This window comes from Microcaecilia unicolor, chromosome 6 (assembly GCF_901765095.1).
Source record: "Microcaecilia unicolor chromosome 6, aMicUni1.1, whole genome shotgun sequence".
NCBI classification, from domain to species: Eukaryota; Metazoa; Chordata; class Amphibia; order Gymnophiona; family Siphonopidae; genus Microcaecilia; species Microcaecilia unicolor.
The window spans coordinates 295540290-295560683 of NC_044036.1; the positions used below are offsets into that span (position 1 = coordinate 295540290).

A 20394-nucleotide genomic window follows, 5' to 3' on the forward strand; every position below is an offset into this window, starting at 1 on the left:
TTCCCGTGAACACGAAGCTTAAATTTTATAGTAAGTATTAGCTTTCTTAGCCCACTCATGGAGTTTGGTATTTTGCAAAGATTGAATGGCCAGCATATGTTCCTGATTGGCCTGAGTCAGGGCCCTAATTTAATTCCTACGTTCTTGTGCCAGGATAGCTTGATTGAGCTCCCTACATCTGCGGGCTACATACGTAATCACATCCCCCTTAAGACAGCTTTAGCAGCCTGCCAAATGAGAAGGGGATCATCCAGATGCTCAGGGTTATGACAATAAAAATCCCATTTGTCCAAAAGATACTTCTGAAAAATGGATGTCCTGATATAAATATTTAGGAAAGAGCCATCTAGGAGTATACTGGTAATTAGGGGCCCCTTGGCATCTCCACCCAAATTAGAGAATGATCAGAAATCTTAGGCTCTTGTATAACTGTTTTTTTGCACATGGCCAAACTAATCTTGAGCAACAAAAATATAATCCAGTCTAGAGTAGAGGCTACATTATGAGCTCTTGCAAAATGAGTGAAATTAATGTCCATTGGATGCAAGACATGCCAGGCACACAGGAAAAGATCCCAAAGACAAACACTTGTTCATCACATCCAATAAAAATGCATGACCATGTACAACAGGCGCATAGACATTTGCCCCAATTATATCCACATCTTGCCAGTGCAATTGAACTATGACATAGTGACCTGCTGGATCTTGCTCCAAGTACCCTCCATGTTCCCACCTGTGGTAGGCATCCCCATTTTCTGAGCCCTGCTGGGGCATATGCACATTCTATGCAGAAATGTATAGTGTAATTCTCAAAGCTGACTACTTTCCAACAATTTTTCACCCTTTTAACCTCCTTCTGAAAATCCTCCAACCTGTAAGTATTATCAAATTCCTCCCTCCATCTATTCACCCTGGAGGGAATTCAATATATGGCACTGAAACAGGCACTGAAAAAATTCTGTGCTAAGTGCTATTCTATAAAAGGCACGTGCTTGATATAGAATAGCGTTTAGCGCAGATCCAGCGCCTAACTTTTGGGTGCTGGACTTACATATGCTGAAACCTGGTGTAAACGCTGGCATCCAAGTTAGGTGTGGTTAGGCAGTATTCTGTAATACTGCACGCAACTTTTCGGAATGCCCCCGACATTTCCATGGCCACACCTTCTTGTGAGATACGCACCATGGGAGTTAGACGCTGTGCCTTATAGGATAGCATGCATCCAGATGCATGTGCAAATTGCAATGCCGATTAACATCAATAATTGGTTGTTACCACCCTTTTTATGATCATAACCTCTTCATTCTCCATAATTCTCTTTGAGTTTTCCAGTACTGCAATAGCATAATGTTTACAAAGTGTCCCATGGATCAGACGTGCTGTTTTCTGCCATCAGAATTTTGCAGAACTTTACAGACAGCTACATGAAGAATAACTGTTTGAAGCTCTTTCTTACGGAATCTACAGATGTCTGTTGTACCAGACTTTTCTCTCTTTGCTGTTAACTATCTCATCTATAATCCACTGTCCTGTGCTGCAACTATCAATCTCTTATCCTTAGATTTCAGTTCACCTCTCCTTAACCATACATGTATTTGGTTTTGATCAATGAATGGTTCCTAGAGTAATAATTTGTACTTCCCACTGTATTTATGCATTTACCACTTGCCTTTCCTTGTTTCCTGATATCTAATTCTTTAAAGATTTTTTTTCTCTTGCAAATTGTGTTGCTTCCTTCCCTAAGTATACTAGCGGATTCTCATTCATTCTTTCTGCTCAGCAAAATGCCTGTTCAAATTTGCTAACGAAGATGGTTTCTGGACATTTTCTTTCATATTTCAACAGCTCCTGTGTATTTCAGTCTGATGACTGTTAAGTAGTTCTCTAGGTATATACTATTTTTATGAGGCCCATTCCTCCTTTGGTTGTGGAAATGTACAGTCTTGGCAAACACTGATTCTTGTAAATTATCTTATTTGTTCATCCAGATTTTCAACATCTTTAAGAAGTGAGTCTATAATTTGAAATCTGTATGCAATTGGAGGAATTGCCAGCTGGATGTTTTCATATGCAAAGTATATTTTTCTGTTGCTCTCTATAGATGAGGACTTTATATAGAGATTTATGTAGATAGATATTGGTCATCTTTTGCCATGATTAGTTTGGCAACTATGCTAAAGAAATTTCAAAATCTTTTTTGTATGTTAGATTCCTGTCTAAATTATTTGCTCAATAATCACCTTTGGAGGTTAAAAGTTGGCTCACCACTTTTGTTAATAATATTTTAAATACTGGTTATTTTCAGCATTCTGTCGGTGAGATTGTTCTCACACCTATACTAAAATCTACAAATTTGGACTTAACATTGCCAGCTAGTTATCGGCTGATAGCTAGCATTTCATTCTTTACCAAACCATCAGAATTGGTGGTTGCGAAGCAACTTTCAAATTACTTAGACAAATACCAAACGTGGAGGGGCATAATCGAATGGGGCGCCCAAGTTTTACTGAGGGCATCCTTGTAGGATGTCCCCGCAAAGGGGCGGGGAAACCCATATTATCGAAACAAGATGGGTGTTCCTCTTTCGTTTTGATAATACGGTCGGGGACGCCCAAATCTCAACATTTAGGTTGACCTTAGAGATGGTCGACATAAATGTTGAGACGGTCGACCTTAGAGATGGTCGTCCCCGGTTTTCGGCCATAATGGAAACCGAGGATGCCCATCTCAAAAACGACCAAATCCAATTCATTTGGTCATGGGAGGAGCCAGCATTCGTAGTGCACTGGTCCCCCTGACTTGCCAGGACACCAACCGGGCACCCTAGGGGACACTGCAGTGGACTAACTGATGCACTAACTGAACGGAAAAAGCCCTTCCCTTACTGATCCCTTAGCGATTCAGAAGGAAACGGGCATGCATGAAGGAAATCGCATGCAAATGAGCTGCTCGCTGTTAGCTCATTTGCACACAATTTCCTTCCTAAGGAGGGGAAGCCAGTGCAAAGCAGCCAAGCTTCCTAAGGAGGGGAAGCCAGTGCAGAGCAGCCAGGCTTTATGCGTTAAAAATGCTGATTCTTTTGTTAAGCCAATTGAGTTACACACATTGTTATAGAAAACGCTTGGAATTCTGCACGGATCTCTAGGCGCTATATAGAATCTGGCAGATAGTTCACTAAATACCTGTCTACATACCTAGAGTATAAGAACATATTTACACCTTTTTTTTGTACATTCATGTACTGTTGGGGTGGTTTTGCCTATGTTGCCTTTATAAAGCTCTTTTTCTGAATTCTCCTGATCTTTTTGATGTGTATGTAGGTCAAGCACAGTCATCAGCGTTTTTTCTTGTATTCTACTCAATGTTGTTTGCTACAGTTTCCCTCATTACAGACAATAAAATTGGTATCCATGAAGAAAAGAGCTTTTAGCTATGTGGGACCCTCTTTGTGGAACACCTTACCTCCTAATGTTAATAATTTGACCAATTACTTGGGTTTCCATAAAGTACTGAAAACTTGGATTGTTGAAACCCATTTTCATTATGTTAATGGCTTGACTGTGATTTAGGTTTGAAAAATAGTGCATCTGGATTTTTGGTTTATTATGTTGTGTATATTGTGTTGTATGTATTTTTTTTATTGTAGATTTGTGATTGTTTTGATATTGTACATCACTCTAATATTTTGGTACAAAGCGGTATATCATCAATAAATCTAATTCAATCATCTTAAGAGAAGTGAAGGCTTAAATAACACAAAAACCTCTAAAATATTGCAGCTATATAATAATTCCAAAAAACTTGTACTATTCAAAATAGACTTAGAGGCTTATTTTCGAAAGAGAAAAACGCCCAAATTCCGACCTAAATCGGGAGATGGACGTCTTTCTCTTGTGGTTGCCCAAATCGGTATAATCGAAAGCCGATTTTGGGCGTTTCCAACTGCACTCCGTCGCGGGAACGCATAAAGTTGACGGGGGCGTGTTGGAGGCGTGGTGAAGGCGGGACTGAGGCGTGGTTATCGGCTGAGCAGAGATGTGCGTGCTCGGCCGATAATGGAAAAAAGAAGGGCGTTTTCAGAGAGAATTTAGGTCACTTTTGTTGGACCCGTTTTTTTCACGAACAGGTCCCAAAAAAGTGCCCTAAATGACCAGATGACCACCGGAGGGAACCGGGGATGACCTCCCCTGACTCCCCCAGTGGTCACTAACCCCCTCCCACCAAAAAAAAATGAATGTTAAACACTTTTTTTCCAACTTGTAAGCCAGCCTCAAATGTCATCCCTAGCTCCATGACAGCAGTATGCAGGTCCCCGAAGTAATTTTAGTTTAGTTAGTGCTGTGCGGGACCCATGCAGAGAGGAAAAATCGGAAGAAAAAAAAAAACAACAACAAGCAAGTGCAGTCAGGGACGTCTAAATTACCAGGATAGTAAAAGGGGGAATCAAACCAGCAACCTTCTGATTACAAGCTCAGTGCTCTAGCCAGTGAGCCACATTATTCAGGTGCTTAGATGTCCTTCCCTTTCCATTAAGTCCCTCCAAGTTTCTGTCAGCCAATCACTGCTGTTTAGCTGACACAGATGTCAGCTAAATGAGCTGTGATTGGCTGACAGAAACTTGGAGAGACTTAATGGAATGGGAAGGATATCTAATCAGTGGTGCACTGGCTAGAGCGCTGAGCTTGTAATCAAAAGGTTGCTGGTTCAATTCCCCCTTTTACTATCTTTTGATTTGGACGTCCCTGACTGCACTTGCTTGCTTGTTTTTGTTTTCTTCCGATTTTTCCTCTCTGCATGGGTCCCGCGCAGCACCAACTAAAGTAAAATTGCTCTGGGGACCTGCATACTACTGTCATGGAGCTAGGTATGATATTTGAGGCTGACATAGAGGCATCTGAGGCCTGAGGGGGACCAGTGCACTACTAATGCTGGCCCCTCCCACGACCAAATGCCTTGGATTTGGTCATTTTTGAGCTGGGACGCTTCGGTTTCGATTATCGCTAAAAAACAAAAACGCCCAGCTCAAAAAACGCCCTAATCCAATGTATTTTCGAAAAAAAAGATGGACGTCCATTTTTTTCGAAAATACAGTTCGGCCCGCCCCTTCACGGACCCGTTCTCAGAGATGGACGTTTTTACAAATGGGCGTTTGCATTCGATTATGCCCCTCATAATGATTGTAATTCATATGAATCTATTTTGAATAGTATAAGGTTTTTGCAACTATTATATGGCTGGAGTGTTTTAGAGGCATTTAAAAAGTAGATACCTTTTTGGACTTTTCATTTAGGAGCTGTGTTATAAAATTATCTCCTAGCTGCCCCAAACTGCCTGCCTTACTGCATCATATGACCACAATTCTGCCACACCCTGTCTGCCATATTGCACCTTGCTATTAGAACACTGCACACACTGCCCCATACTTCGAGCCTTAGTGCACCATACTATATTGGTTTTGCTGTGGAATAGGGTCTGGTATATAGGATGGAGTAGGGAAGCATGAGTTGGTAGGAAGAATGAGGTGTAGAGGTGCAGACTAGTAGTGACTGCACTATGTGGTGGGGACACGTAGGCCGGATGAGCTAAAGAATCATAGGTTAGTAGCTTAAGATGAGGTAGGAAAACATGGACAGATGGTGATTGTGAATGTAGTAGGAAAGCATGGGTTGGCAGTGTGACTGACGAAATTAAATTGGTTCTAAATTTGATATTGAAATTTATGTTAGAGTGGCTTTATTAGGCCCTAATATGATCACCTGGGCTCTTTCAGAGCCATGGCATTATTTCTGGGTGCTGCTTGTGCTGTTCACATCCCCCTGCCCAGTCAGTCCATCCTGCTTGTTGCCTGCTGTCTAGTATTCTGTGCTTCTGGTACTGGTGGCCTTGTTCTACATGCACGGCATGACTCCTTTGTCTCTGCATTACATCTCGTGTTTGTGCATTTGATCTTTTGTTCCGTCTGCATTGGAATTTTTGCGTGGTGCTTTTAATTATTATTTTGTATGTAATAAATGTATTTTTTAAATAAAACAAAACTGGGATTTGTTTTGAGATTTTCCAACATTGGCATGAAAAATACCCTAACAAAAGACCAGAGCTGCTGTCTTCTTTGTTATATGGTCCTGCTCAGTCATATGCCTCCTGCAAGTTTGACCCATAATATAGTCACATAATAGATAACAGTAGAAAAAGACCATTCAAGATCCCCATGCTTAATCCATCACACCTACCCAACAATGTCTTGCATCCAACCTTTGTAATAACTTCAATAACTACGAAAACTATTGGTGCTGTTTCCTCACTATCTGGCCTCCTAGGTCACTATGACCTTGCTGAACAGTGCTTGGCCACCACCAACATGCTAGCATCTACCTGGTTGATTTCTGAAGAGTTGCACTGGTACCAGCAGCTGATCATCCTATGGCCTGCAGTAATGCCAGGCTGTGCTTCCTTTCTGCACCCTTTTATCTTTTCCTCTGCCTCTGAAGTTAGTGAAGGATGGGTTGTTTGCAATACTGTGACCTCTTAATTCTACTTCTATCACTATCACAGATCCTGATTTCAGACAAGAATCACTAGGCCCATCCAGTCCATCATAAGAGGGTCTTGCACATAGCTGTTTAGCACACTGGAATATACTGTACATTCTGCGATGCTGTCCATTGGCAATCTGGAAAATCTATCAACATATCTAGACATGTCTGTGAATGCATGGCATGCAGTGCAGGTTCCCTGCTTTGGGGGGATGGGATGGGTATCAGGGACAGAAGGGATCAGGACAGTGCAGCTTTGCAAGGGGGCATTGCTTCTTGGATCCCATTCCCCATATATCTGTGTTTTTTCATACAGCTAAGCCAGTACCCTCATCTGCGGGAGGAGATGGAGCGGATTGTCACAACCCACATTCGTGAACGGGAAGGTCGAACTAAGGAACAGGTAAGAGCTAAAGCTTAGCCAGGAACTGCCCATTCTCCCACGATATATGTAGGCAGTGATGGAAAAGTCTTAGTGCATCTAGAAGAAAAAAAAACATGTTTAAAATAAATAAAATATAATTATTTCAGAAATCCTGCCTTGTTCCACTCTTGCTTTGGTTGCTTGCTGCTACTGTTGCAGTGTGTGCAGATTGCTCTGGATAAATCAGGACCTGCAGCGAAGTTCTCTTTATAATGCACCTTGTGCTATTTAAATTTTGCATCAAACTTACTTAAAAATGTTTTTATTTCATCCTTGCTTACATTTCTGGGAAAGCAGCTGTTTTTTATTTTCCACATTTTTTTCTTTGGTCTTTCTCCCTTTAATCCATCAGTGTCTTCTACTGGTACCCCTCTCCCCTATGTGGATGTCTAAGGCTGACGGGGACAAACCCTCAGCACTACTGACTGGTATTTCTTCTTTTGCTAAGTAGCCCTGGAGGTCAGAGACTTAGCCCAGGACAGGGTAGAGGCCTTACAGCACAGAGCCCACCCCATCCTAACACTTTAATGGAACATAATCAATACTGTCAATTAACTCCATGCTCTGAGGTCATGGTAGGTCTCCTCTGTTACCAAATGTCTGTTTCTAATATTTTATCCAGTAGACTGGGCAGTGGCTTAGAAATGAAAATTTAAAAAAGTCACTGGTTCACTCAGCGCTTGGAGTTAAATTATTCACGTGCTCTTATTTTATAATAAGGAACACACAAAGGGCTGTCCCGTGTTGGGGGGAGGGGAGTGGGTAATGGGGAGAGGAAGAAGCTGGGTGACCAGTCCAAGACCCAAACACCTTAGAGCAGTGGTTTACAGCCCAGTCTGTGGACACCCATCAAGTTGGATTTTAAGGGTTCTCACAATGAATATGCATGAGATGTAGGTACATCTATTTCATGCATATTGGGCCAGATTCAGTAAAGGGTGCAAAACATTAGGCACTGGGAAAAATCCACCCTAAGGGCCTTATTCTATAAAGGTTATGTTCCTAAATTTATGCTCCTAAATTGCAATCATAATCTGTGCTCCACAATAGATTAAGCTCATAATTTAGGAGCGTAAATTTAGGAGCATAGCCTTTATAGAATAAGGCCCTAAGTGCTATTCTGTAAAGGGCATTCTAGGCTTTACGCTCTTTATAGAAAAGCGCTTAGTGCAGATTCTCACACCCAGCTTTGGGGGCAAGGACTTACACCTATTGAAACCTGGAGTAAATCCTGCTGTGCAAGTTGGGCGCGAAAGCCTGGTTTTCTGTAACATTGGGCACGCAACCCTGGTATTCTGTAACACTGTGCTAAAAGTTTTGAAACACCCCTGACCCACCCATGCTCCTTCTATGGACATGCCCGCGAGACACTTTGGGTATGCAGTGTTATAGAATAGCGCATAAGCAGATCCAAGCACAGAGAAACGCCTGCCTCAGGGCCCACAATATGATTCAAAAACAGGAGAAACAAAAAAGGAACACAAAGAAATCAGCTCTGATTGTAGTGGTTGAAGTTCATATTGTGACTCCTGAGGCAGGCGTTTCTCAACGCCAAAACACAGACCGTTTCGGGTCCTTTGTGTCCAAGCAGCAAATATAGTACCTTTTAAAGCACCATCTTCTGTGTTGGATTGTCCTTTGGCCAGCCTCTATACTCCTTTATCCTTGTATTTCTACTTAGAGGTTCCTCCTGTTTGTTTGCTGCGCCTATCCTGTAAACTAGACTGGCTGCCTATATTCTGATAACATCTTCAATCCCTGAGCTAAACCATCCTTACTCTTTTCAATCTTCTCTGTCCAGGTCATGCTGCTGATAGATATTGAGCTTTCATATATGAACACAAACCATGAGGACTTCATTGGCTTTGCCAAGTAAGCAATTACTCTGTTTTTGTATAAATGTCATTTTTCTGTCTAGATTTTCACCCCAAAGCCTCTACTTTAACCCCTAACTTTAACCCTAGGTCTAACCTTTATCCCTCTAATTTTCTCTTTCAACCAAGAGCGTCTAGCTCTGAGCTGTAAACCTATCACTGCCCTAACCCAGGTACGTCTCTCCCGCTGTTTAATCATATGGAGATGGTTTCCACATGACCCTGGGAATACTTTCTCCAGCAGTGACTCCTAGCAGAGACTCATAATCATATAGGGGCTCATTTTCAAAGTACTTAGACTTACAAAGTTCCACCTATGGAACTTTGTAAGTGTAAGTGCTTTGAAAATACGCCTCTGTAGTATCTCTATCTTAGCCTTTCACAATGAGGGGAAAAAAGATTTAATTCTTTCCAAATAAAGAAAAACTAGGTGAACAGTTGTTGTTCGCTTCTCCTACAGCGCTCAACAAAGAAGTAACCAGATGAGCAAGAAGAAAACGTCGGGCAATCAGGTACGTGTGACCTTGCCATCAGAAGACATTCCATTAGAGCCCTGATGGAGAACTGTCCCTCTGTCTTGCCAATCAGTCTGAGAAGAGATTTTACCTAATGAGAGATGGATAGTAAAGAATTAGGGGACAGAAGCTGCAAGAAACTATGGGTTGTTAATTTTATCTTCCTGTGCTTCATTTCTAATGCCTGCTTTGCAACTGACTTTCCGAATTAATGAATTTGGACAAGTCACTTTAGGAATAATTTAAAATATCAAGCAGAAGTGGGGTACAATAGTCTAAATAATGTAGTCACTCTATCCATTTCAAGGAAAAATCAACAGAAAACAGGATGAAGTTAAAACAACCTGCAAAACAATGCTGGCGAGCTTTAGCTCAATTATGTAGCACTTTCAGGCAAAAATGCCAGAACACTTTGATTAAGAATTTATGGGCACCATTTTGAGTAGATTTCTTTTACTCTTCTAGAAGTTAAGAACGTAAGAATAGCCATATGGGGTCAGACCAGTGGTCCATCTAGCCCAGTACCCTGTTTCCAGCGGTGGCCAACCCAGGTCACAAGTACCTGGCAGAAACCGAAATAGTAGCAACATTCCATGATAACAATCTCAGTGCAAGCAGTGGCTTCCCCATGTCTGTCTCAATAGCAGACTGTGGACCTTTCCTCCAGGAACTTGTCCAAACCTTTTTTAAACCCAGATATGCTGATTACTACATCCTCCGGCAAAGAATTCCATAACTTAACTATTCACTGACGAAAAAATATTTCCTCCTATTTGTTTTTAAAGTGTTTCAATGTAACTTCAAAGTCTTTTGTACTTCTTGAAAGAGTAAAAAATTGATTCACTTCTACTTGTTCTACACCACTCAGGATTTTGTAGATCTCAATTATATCTCCCCTCAGCCATCTCTTTTCCAAGCTGAAGAGGCCTAACCTCTTTAGCTTTTCCTCATATGGGAGGAGTTCCATCAGCTTTATCATTTTGGTTGCTCTTCTTTGAACCTTTTCTAATTCTTTTTTGAGATTCTTCAACCAGAACTGAATGCAATACTCAAGATGAGATCGCACCATGGAGTGATACAGAGGCATTATTGACCAATTAAAATATCTTATGAATGTCCAACTGATTATCCCTTATCTGATTAGAATAAAACTCTCATTTGTTTCTTTTGGTAATCATTTGTTTATACAATAAAATTTTTGAATGCCAAATCTTTTTGGTTTCCTGGGACATGGTTTTATAAATGTCAGTCATGTCCTCTCTCAACGTCTTTTCTCCAAGCTGAAGAGCCCCAACTTGTTTAACCTTTCCTCGTTAGGGAAGCATTCTATCCTCTTTTTGTTTTTGAAAATCTCTTTATTAAAGAATGGTGCACAGAAAATGACACAAGTAAAAAAACATCAAGTAACATAGTAATATAGTAAATGACGGCAGAAAAAGACCTGCACAGTCCATCTAGTCTGCCCAACAATTTAAACTCATATGTGCTACTTTATGGGTATACCTGACCTTGATTTGTTTCTGCCATTTTCAGGGCACAGACCATAGAAGTCTGCCCAGAACAAGGCCCACCTCCCAACCACCAGCCCCGCCTCCCCCACCGGCTCTGCCACCCAATCTCAGCTAAGCTTCTGAGGATCCATTCCTTCCGAACAGGATTCCTTTATGTTTAACCCACGCATTTTTGAATTCTGTTACCGTTTTCATCTCAACCACCTCCCGCGGGAGGGCATTCCAAGTATCCACCACTCTCTCCGTGAAAAAATACTTCCTGACATTTTTCTTGAGTCTGCCCCCCTTCAATCTCATTTCAGATCAAAGTAACTGAACAATAAGTCCATTCAATATACCACATAAGGATACAAGCATCGCAAGTGTTCCATTCACATTTTATATGTTAAACCCCTACCCTTACAATATCCTCCCCCCCTACTCTGTGTCCACTAGATATGACAGAGACTGCGCTCCCAGGTGGTCCTGAACTGCCTTCCAAAGATCAACATACAGTACCAGGTTCTCCCTCCTAGGATGCGATAACCGCAGTAGTTCCCAAGAGGCCATCTGCAACATGCTGGCCTTCCACACAGTGAAGGGTGGAGAGTCCTTCCCCACCCAGTGTTGAAGAATAGTCTTGTGTGCCAGGACCAGTGTGAGAAGTACAAACTGACTTTGATGATCAAAAAGACCCTGGGTGTGCAGAGCGGAGTCAGAACCCAAAAGCAGAGACCTAAAATTCCACTCACATGTTAACCCCAAACCACTTAAAGAGTAGAAAGAACCCAGGTCCAGAAAGGTTGTAGTTTTAAACATTCCAGAAAATAGTGTACTGTAGTGCCCTTTCCCACTTCACATTTATCACATACATCAGTATCCCAGAGTCCCATAGACTTTCTCCTACTCTTAGAGATATATTCATCATGCAAAATCTTGAGTTGGACCTCATGCAGCCCCGCATTGGGAGTAACCTTGAAAGCCAACCCAAAACAAACACTCTCACCATGATCATTTCTTCCAAACTTGCACTCCATCTTTCCACCATCTGATCAAGGAGAGAAGAAGACCGCTGCTCCTTGCCCATTCTATACCATACTGAGAGTTTGTTAAAAGAGACTGGCATTTGCATAAAAAGTAGCTGGGTAAAAGTGGGATAATAATTTCTCAATCTCCTCAGAGAAGAGAGATAATGGTGGAGTTGAAGGTAAGAGAAAAAGAATTTAGTGGGTAGGTGCCACTTCGTTTGACAGTCCTGAAAAGAAGGAGTGCCTCCGTCACCCAACTCTATAAGCTGACCCACATATCTGCAACCTCTTCTGCGCCAAGAGTCCCAAAGTTCTGCAGGGAAGTTAGGGTTCTGCGCCAATTCCAAAAAGGGGGATGCTCCTTTGGCCCTCCCTCCCCAACCTCAAGTGCCACCATTCCCAAGCCCTATGTAACGGCCTCAGTGTGGGTGATAAGTTGGTCCCCATACCTCTGGGCTGGATAGCGTCATAGGTAGAGTAAGGAGAAACATAACGAAATACTTCCGTATGCAATTCATGCAACCAGTGAAGCAAAGCCGCCACATTGTAAAGTCATAAATCAGGTAAGTTAACCCCCTGTGCTCCCTGCTGCGCTGAAGCTTAGAATAATGGATGCATGCTCTGTGAGCTCACAATCCCACTGTACAGCCCCTCATCCTTCCTAGTAATCCAGAGAGGCATCATTTGAAGGGGGTAGAGTCATTTGGGTAGAAGGACCATTTTTACCAAAGCCGCTCGGCCCAAAAAAGAGATTTATTTTTGTTACATTTGTACCCCATGCTTTCCCACTCATGGCAGGCTCAATGCAGCTTACATGGAGCAATGGAGGGTTAAGTGACTTGCCCAGAGTCACAAGGAGCTGCCTGTGCCTGAAGTGGGAATTGAACTCAGTTCCCCAGGACCAAAGTCCACCACCCTAACCACTAGGCCACTCCTCCAATCTAGACAGGAAGATCCTTCCACTAATGACATAATGTCCGGATAGCATCCACTCTTTCTTGCACATTTTTTTTGCACATAACTGCAAAATCTAAATGTAGATACACCCCCAAATACTTAAGAGGACCCATATTCCATGATAGGGGAAAGTCAGCCAGTGACTTGCAGGGACAGTCAGAGGACAATGCCATGGTCTCTGATTTGTCAAAATTGATCTTTAACCCTGAGAAAGAGCCAGAACGCTGTATAAGTGCTACCAGCGTAGGAACTGTCTGAGATGCACACTCCAGAAAAATCAACATGTCATCCGCAAATAGGTTTATTTTATGCTCCTGGGCTCCCACCCTAATACCTTGCAGAGCACAAGATTGATGTACCTTGCTTGCCAGGGGCTCCAATGAAAGAATGAATAGCATAGGCGACAAAGGACAGCCCTGCTCGTCCCCCGCTGCAATGAAAAAGAGGAAGTGAGCTGCCCATTAACCAAAATTTGAGCAGTCGGGTGACTGTAGATTACACGAACTCCCGCCAGAAATTTCCCCATGATACTGAATTGGGGAAAGACCCAAAATAAATAATCTCAGAGGATCTTGTCAAACACCTTTTCGACATCTAAGCTAGTAATGATCGCGCCCCCGATTTTTCTCCTCTAGCCTGTATTGCACTCAAAGCTCGCAGAATATTCATTGACGCATACCTCCCACTCCAGTTTGATCGTCATGAACTAATGTGGGTAAGACTTTCCCCCGGCCATAATACTAGCAAAATTTTTGAGATCTTGGTTTAAGAAGGAGATGGGACGATAAGAGCCCAAAAGCTCCTTATCCCTCCCTGGCTTTGGCGCATGCAACCATCTTGCAACGATGGTTGCATGATGGTTGCTTGCGCTCCTTTTCTAGTTCTGATGTATCCTTGTTTGATATAAGGCAACCAGAACTGTGCAAATTCTCAAGTTGTGGTCACACCATGGACCTATAAAGAGGCAGTGATAGTCTCTGTCTCTAAGTACAAAGGATATGCAAAGAAAGCGTCCCAATGTTTTCCATTATGCTGAATCAGACACAAAGAGAGAGCACACTTTCCAGTAGTAGCTAAAAGAATCTTTAATTAAAAACTTACCAGTTGATATTTAAAACAATTTAAGTGGGCAGGAAAGGTTCCTGGCTGCATAGACTGCTTGGAGTTGTCTAACCACTGATATTCAGTGAAATTAAGTGCCACTGAATATCAGCACAAAATGGCCATTTTTGAGCCGGGCCAAATGGGGCATTACAGGAGCGGAGCTGGGGAGGAGCAGTCCTAAATCTGCCCAGTTAGCTATGCAGGTGCTGAATATCTGCTGTCACCCGTATTACTTCCAGTACTGGCCAGCACTCTTGAAGTATCCTGCCCTCACTCCCCCCTCCCTGGTGAGATCCAGACCCCTTCCCCTCCCCCAAAGCCCAACCCCTCAGCCAGAACCCCCTCGCATCCCCCAACAGGTCCAGACATCCCCGGACAGATCCCTCTTCTCAATCCCTCCTAAAAGACCAGACTGCCCCGTTTCATCCCCCCATTACAATAGACCCCTTCCTCCCGAGCCTACCTAAACTCTCTGTTGGTTCAGTGGGGTGATTGTGGCAGAAGTGAACTCCACTCCCTCCTACCCCTAGTGACTGTTTCTACAAAATAGCTGCTTTGACCTCTAGAGGCAGCCTTGCAACACTTTGTGAGGAAAGGGACATTGCTAGTAGTGTGTCACAGGGTCACTTATAGTAGATGATCTAGGTGGTCCCATGTAACATCAAGATTCTGAAAATGACAAAAGGTTATGCTGGTCCTTACTTCATTCCCTGCCCCCCCCCCCTCTCCACACACTTCCCCACCAATTGTGCCCAGATATGAGCTGTGAGATTCCATAATTTTGTACTTCATATCACAAGACTGGCCTGCGAGGCAGAGGGAACTGACACACTGTATAAAGTGCTATTCCTCCTGCTGGCCACTGGAGTACTTTGCGAAGTGTTGAGGTAAAGAAGGTAGAAAAAAGTCAAAGTGCCATGAAATGTGGTGGAGTTAGAAGGAAAAGACTGTCATAGTCAGTGGTGTGCTGGAGCCGGCTCGCAAGAACCGGTTGTTAAATTTTCTTCCGACTTGCGAGCCGGTTGTTAAAAAGTGCGAGCCAGCTCTCCTCCCTCCCTTCCTCCGGATCTGGTCCCTCACCGACCTGACTCTGAGTCACCCTGCCTTGTCCTTCGAATTCTTTGGGGCCCGCTGCCAGCACTGACTCTCCCCCGCTGCCGGTTTGTGCTTTAAAAATGGCCGCCGAGACTTCCAGAGGTGGCCTCGCGAGACTTCTGCTGAAGTCTTGGAGGCCGCCCTTATAAGTCTCGGCAGCCATTTTGAAGCGCGATCCAGCAGCGGGGGAGAGTCAGCACTGGCAGCGGGCAGGCAAGACTGCCTGCCCCGAAGAATTCGAAGGACAAGGCAGGGTGACTCAGAGTCAGGTCGGTGAGGGACCGGATCCGGAGGGAGGGAGGGAGCAGAATTCGCTGAACAATTCGGGAATTCGGGAGGGGGAAGCAGGGGAGAGAAGGGAGTTGCTGGCATGGGTGGATGGATGGAGGGGAGAGAAGGATCGCTGGGTATGGGTGCATGCAGGGCAGGGGAGAGGATAGGAGGGTCACTGCTGGACATGGGTGGATGGAAGGCAGGGGAAAGGAGGGTCACTGGGTAGGGGTGCATGCAGGGCAGGGGAGAGGAGGGTCGTTGGGTATGGGTGCATGCAGGGCAGGGGAGAGGAGGGTCACTGGACATGGGTGGATGGAGGGCAGGGGAAAGGAGGGTCACTGGACATGGGTGCATGCAGGGCAGGGGAGAGGAGAGGGTCACTGGACATGGGTGGATGGAAGGCAGGGGAAAGGAGGGTCACTGGACATGGGTGGATGGAAGGCAGGGGAGAGGAGGGTCGCTGGGTGTGGGTGCATAGAGGGCAGGGGAGAGGAGGGTCACTGGGTATGGGTGCATGCAGGGGAGAGGAGGGTCACTGAGTATGGGTGCATGCAGGGCAGGGGAGAGGAGGGTCACTGGACATGGGTGGATGGAGGACAGGCGAGAGGAGGGTCACTGGGTATGGGTGCATGCAGGGCAGGGGAGAGGATGGTCGCTGGGTATGGGTGCATGCAGGGCAGGGGAGAGGATGGTCGCTGGGTATGGGTGCATGGAGGGCAGGGGAGAGGAGGGTCCCTGGGTATGGGTGCATGCAGGGCAGGGGGAGAGAAGGGTCGCTGGACATGGGTGGATGGAGGGCAGGGGGAGAGAAGGGTCGCTGGACATGGGTGGATGGAGGGCAGGGGAGAGGAGGGGAGAGAGAAGAAATGCTGGACATGGATAGAGGGGAGGGAAGAGTGAGGAAGGAGATGAGATGAGGGGAAAAGGAAGAGAGGTGAAAAACTGCACATGGATGAAGAAAATAGGTAGAAGCTGAGGACTAGAAATTAAGAAGAAAGGAGGAAAGGAAAGAAATAAAGGAAAGGAAGCCCTGGAAACGGAGTTAAGAGGACAGATAGCAGCAGAATTGGATACTGGGCCAGCATGATCAGAAAAACAGTCACCAGACAACAAAGGTAGAAAAAAATCATTTTATTTTCATTATAGTGTTTGGAATATGTTCACTTTGAGAATCAGGTGCTCAACATTAAAAGTTTATATTTATTTACTTATTTATGGCATTTTATCGCACATTAAACATGAATTAGATTGGAACCTGGGATCATTTTTTTTCCTGGAGTAATGCATTGCCCCCCCCCCCCCAGGCTCTCTCCCCAGCTATAGCCAGCTCTGCAAATTGGGGGGGGGGGGGGCGCAGAGGGGGACCGGGGAGAGAACCTGTTGTTAAACATTACATGGAAAGGAGACCTACATGGGATAAAGTGGGGAGGTCAGTAGTGGGGTAGAGTAGGAGTAGACCTGAAGCTTGAGAGGTGATGACAGACTGAAGAAAGTAGAGGAGGTCTGTGAAGGGGGTGAGTACAAACTGTGGAAACGGGAGACCAAGGAATGGGTGAAATGCAGAGGGGGGGGGGGGGGGGGAGAGGGTATGAGAGATTGAGAAAGGAAATGGAAGAAATGGGGGAAGGATAGATGAGATAGAAGGGCTAGATCAAAGTTGGAGAGATGTTGGAGAGGAAATGAAGCAAATAGAAGAGAGAAGCAACATCATTTGGAATGGAGACCCTGAAAAGAGAGAATTGGAAGGCACTGAAAGCAGAAAAAAAGTGCAAAACCAACATTAGTAGAAAAAAACCCATAAACTTCTCAGACAACAAAGGTAAAAACAAAAAAAAAACCCAACAATTTAAATGTATGGATTGGAATATGTCAGTTTTGGGAATACACCTGTCTGATATCTCAGTATTTTGTACAGTACAGGAGGAAATACATTTCAGCTTCTCTTTCTCCTGTGCTGCACTACATGCAGAGCTTGGCTGCTTGAGGTTTCTGTTCCTAATGAATAATTCCTTGTTTATTTGGTGATAGGATTGGCCAACTGGCTCCAGATTTTCAGGATAAGCTGATCCCATTGTGGGTTCATCCCATTATATGCATGGACTTTTATGCATGGACTTTTAGTTGGCTTTTCATAGGGAATGCAGTAGGGAAGTCAGGACTGAATCAACGTGTTTGGAAAATCTGGAGCCAGTTGGCAATCCTGTTTTGTGCGTCTGTCTTTGTATTCTGCTTGTATGACAGAAATGAGATATTTTATCAGAACTTAGTTTTTGTGTACGGTTCTTTATCCATCTGACCAGGTTCAGTTTTCCCAGCAGGATGTGTATTGATGTTCTAGGGTCTGGTGGTAACAGAGGGTTTTGTGTTTTCATCCTGGAAGTTAGTGCTGTTTTGGTTTGACAGATATGTGTGTGTGTGGGGGGGGGGAAGGGTTGGATTCTCACCAAAGTGCCTGATAGTGGAGTTTATGTTGCTGTTACTGAAGTGACTCCGGAATTTGTATATTATGTACACTAAACATTGAACTTCATTTCTAAAGGTATTATTGTATTTGCCAGAGCTACTGCCTGCAGGTAGATGTGTAACAGGAGGAGGAGGAGCAGGCAGACCAATGAAGGTTCACCTGTGACCCCTGATATCCTTGCACTGGCCCTGGTTCCACAATAACCTTTTAATTAATGGTCAGCTCCCTCAGCAATATTTCATGTCTGGGTTACCTTAAGAAACCAAATAAAATCAAAATAGGGAAGCCCTCACTTATGAGATTCCTCATGTGTGGCTTATTCATCCTGCTTATCAAGGAAGAAAGCAAAGCTGTTTACCTGTATTAGGGAGTCTGCATGGTAAATCAGACGTATATACTCTCTAGCCTTCTTGGGCCTGATGCTCAAAACCTACCGCCAGTGATAGAGACAATTAGCACCAGACTAGCATTGGCATTAATATGCGCAGGATGTTCAGCGGGTCGTAGCATGGGAAACAACATGTGTGCTAAAGCTGGCAGTAAATCATATTCAGATGTAGTCAAATGGATGTTAATTAGATCATTTGGTATTCCCTTCCAATGCTCAGAGAACAGCACAGAAACAAACATAATGCTGGAAACCTACTACTAGCTCAAGGGAGGTGTTGAAGGTTTTGAGAAGAGGATTTCTTCAGAATTTTACACTTTCAACTGCTGGTTTTGTGTTCTTTAAGAAGCAGAAGGAAGCTCATGCAGCCTAAAAGCCCCGATAGTGATATACAAATGTGTGTGAGACTGAGCGAACCCAAAAGTGAAAGGACACAATGGCATCTGTTTTCTACACTTAAATATAAGTCTTTCAAGTAAAAAAAATGTGAAAAGCTTATGTTTAAAGGTGCAGAAGAATGGTGCCAATGAGTGTGCGCACTGCTGGGTTTACCTGGGCATGCACACAAGAGCTGCACTTTCCGCAAAACATCTGTGCACGTGTCAAGCATGTTCCTCCGCCTTGCTTTCAGTTTCACAGCGTGCATATAATTTGAATACAATTTTGTTTGAGTCAGTGGCGTAGCCAGACCTCGGCAGGAGGGGGGGGGGGTCCAGAGCCCAAAGTGGGGAGGGGCACATTTTAGGCCACCTCCCCCAGCTGCCTCTTCCGATCCCCTCCCTGCTGCCGCCGCAAGGCACCTTTGCTGGCGGGGGTCCCCAACCCCTGCCAGCCAAAGTCTTTTTAAACTCCGGTCTCCAGCCCACCGCGTTCGCTGCTGATCTGTGCTTTCTTCAGTCCTGACATCCTGCACATTCAGTTTCACTTAAAGGAATGTGCAAGACATCAGGACTCAAGAAAGCACAGATCAGCGAATGCGGCACGCCGGAGACTAGCGCTGAAGAAGACTTTGGCTGGCGGGGATTGGGGACCCCCGCCAGCAAAACCAGGGGGCCCGGACTAAATCTGTGGGGGCCCAGGCCCCCATGGCCCCACCTAGCTACGCCCCTGGTTTGAGTATTGGAGGGCTCCATTTCTCCGTTGTTCTGTGCTATGGAATGGGTGCTATCAGCTTCAGCGCTGGAGTTTTGAGCATCGGGGGCCCTGGAGAGTTGATGTCTAAGTTTGGTTAATAAACTGAAGGGACTCATAAGGTAAGAGCTGTCTGGGAATTCCCATGCATGCTCAGATAGAGCTGGTCTGTGTTGGTTGATGTTATCCAATTGTGTCTGATTTAAGAGAATACCAGTTACAGGTAAGCAACTTCTGTTTTTTAATTAAGGTGCCAGAGATTCACTGATGAAAACATATTTCCCAGGAATGTTCTGCCTGAGCTGTGTGGGGATCTGTTGACACTCATCTAACCATTCTTGCAGTTTGAAACGTACTAGGGCAGCAACTCCAGTAAGGCTAGTTATTGAACTGTAAGACAGCTACAGTATAATGTGTTGTTTGATGAGTGTTGGTGAACCGTCATGCAGCTTAGAGAGAACTTGGCCTATCACGATATGGACAAGCTTGAAATAACCAGATACAGAAACCATAACCCAAAAAGTTAATATTTAATAGGTGTCAACATACCACACCAAGTGCTTCACTTTTAAAGAAGGTTTTTTTTGTGAGTTTCACATAAGTTTATTGTGATTTCTGCATTATTTTTCAGTCTGCTCATTTACTTTAAATGTATTGCAAAGATTTTGTGTATTTGGAATGCAGGAACCCAGGGGTGCAGAACATGATTGTGGGATGGGGGGGGGGGGGGGGGGACTGATGAGCAGCAAACAGGAGACAGATCTGGAGTTGATCATAATCTGATCATCTCAAGGAAATGTGAAGATGAGATGAATGTTGGGGTGGATAGGGAGAGGAGAGGTATATCCAAGTGATAAAAAAAAGTGGTAATGCCTCGCTCTAACTCATTGCTGGGACCTCATTTGGAGCCTTGTGTCCATTTCATGAGGTCAGTTCTTCAAGGTATGAGACAGACAGAGAAGAATTACTCAGCGTCACTCAAAACTGCCTCTATTCCCTGGGAAAGAGGAATGAGGGCATTTTTTCACAGTAAAGATGGCAGCTGCTCAGACATTATTAGGGTGTAGCCCAGAGTCAGTGATGGCTGAAGGCATTTCATGGCAGCATGGCTGCATA

At 44.2% G+C, this 20394-nt stretch overlaps 1 protein-coding gene across 7 annotated transcripts in view; it reads left to right on the plus strand.

The window, feature by feature from the left end:
- Nucleotides 1–20394, plus strand: part of DNM1 (dynamin 1) — a 195087-nt gene that overhangs the window by 97296 nt on the left and 77397 nt on the right. For all 7 annotated transcript variants that reach the window (XM_030207928.1, XM_030207931.1, XM_030207929.1 and 4 more), the window contains 3 exons: nucleotides 6852–6938; nucleotides 8761–8831; nucleotides 9294–9345. In XM_030207928.1, the coding sequence (XP_030063788.1) occupies nucleotides 6852–6938; nucleotides 8761–8831; nucleotides 9294–9345 (210 nt within the window). The remainder of the gene's footprint in view (nucleotides 1–6851; nucleotides 6939–8760; nucleotides 8832–9293; nucleotides 9346–20394) is intronic.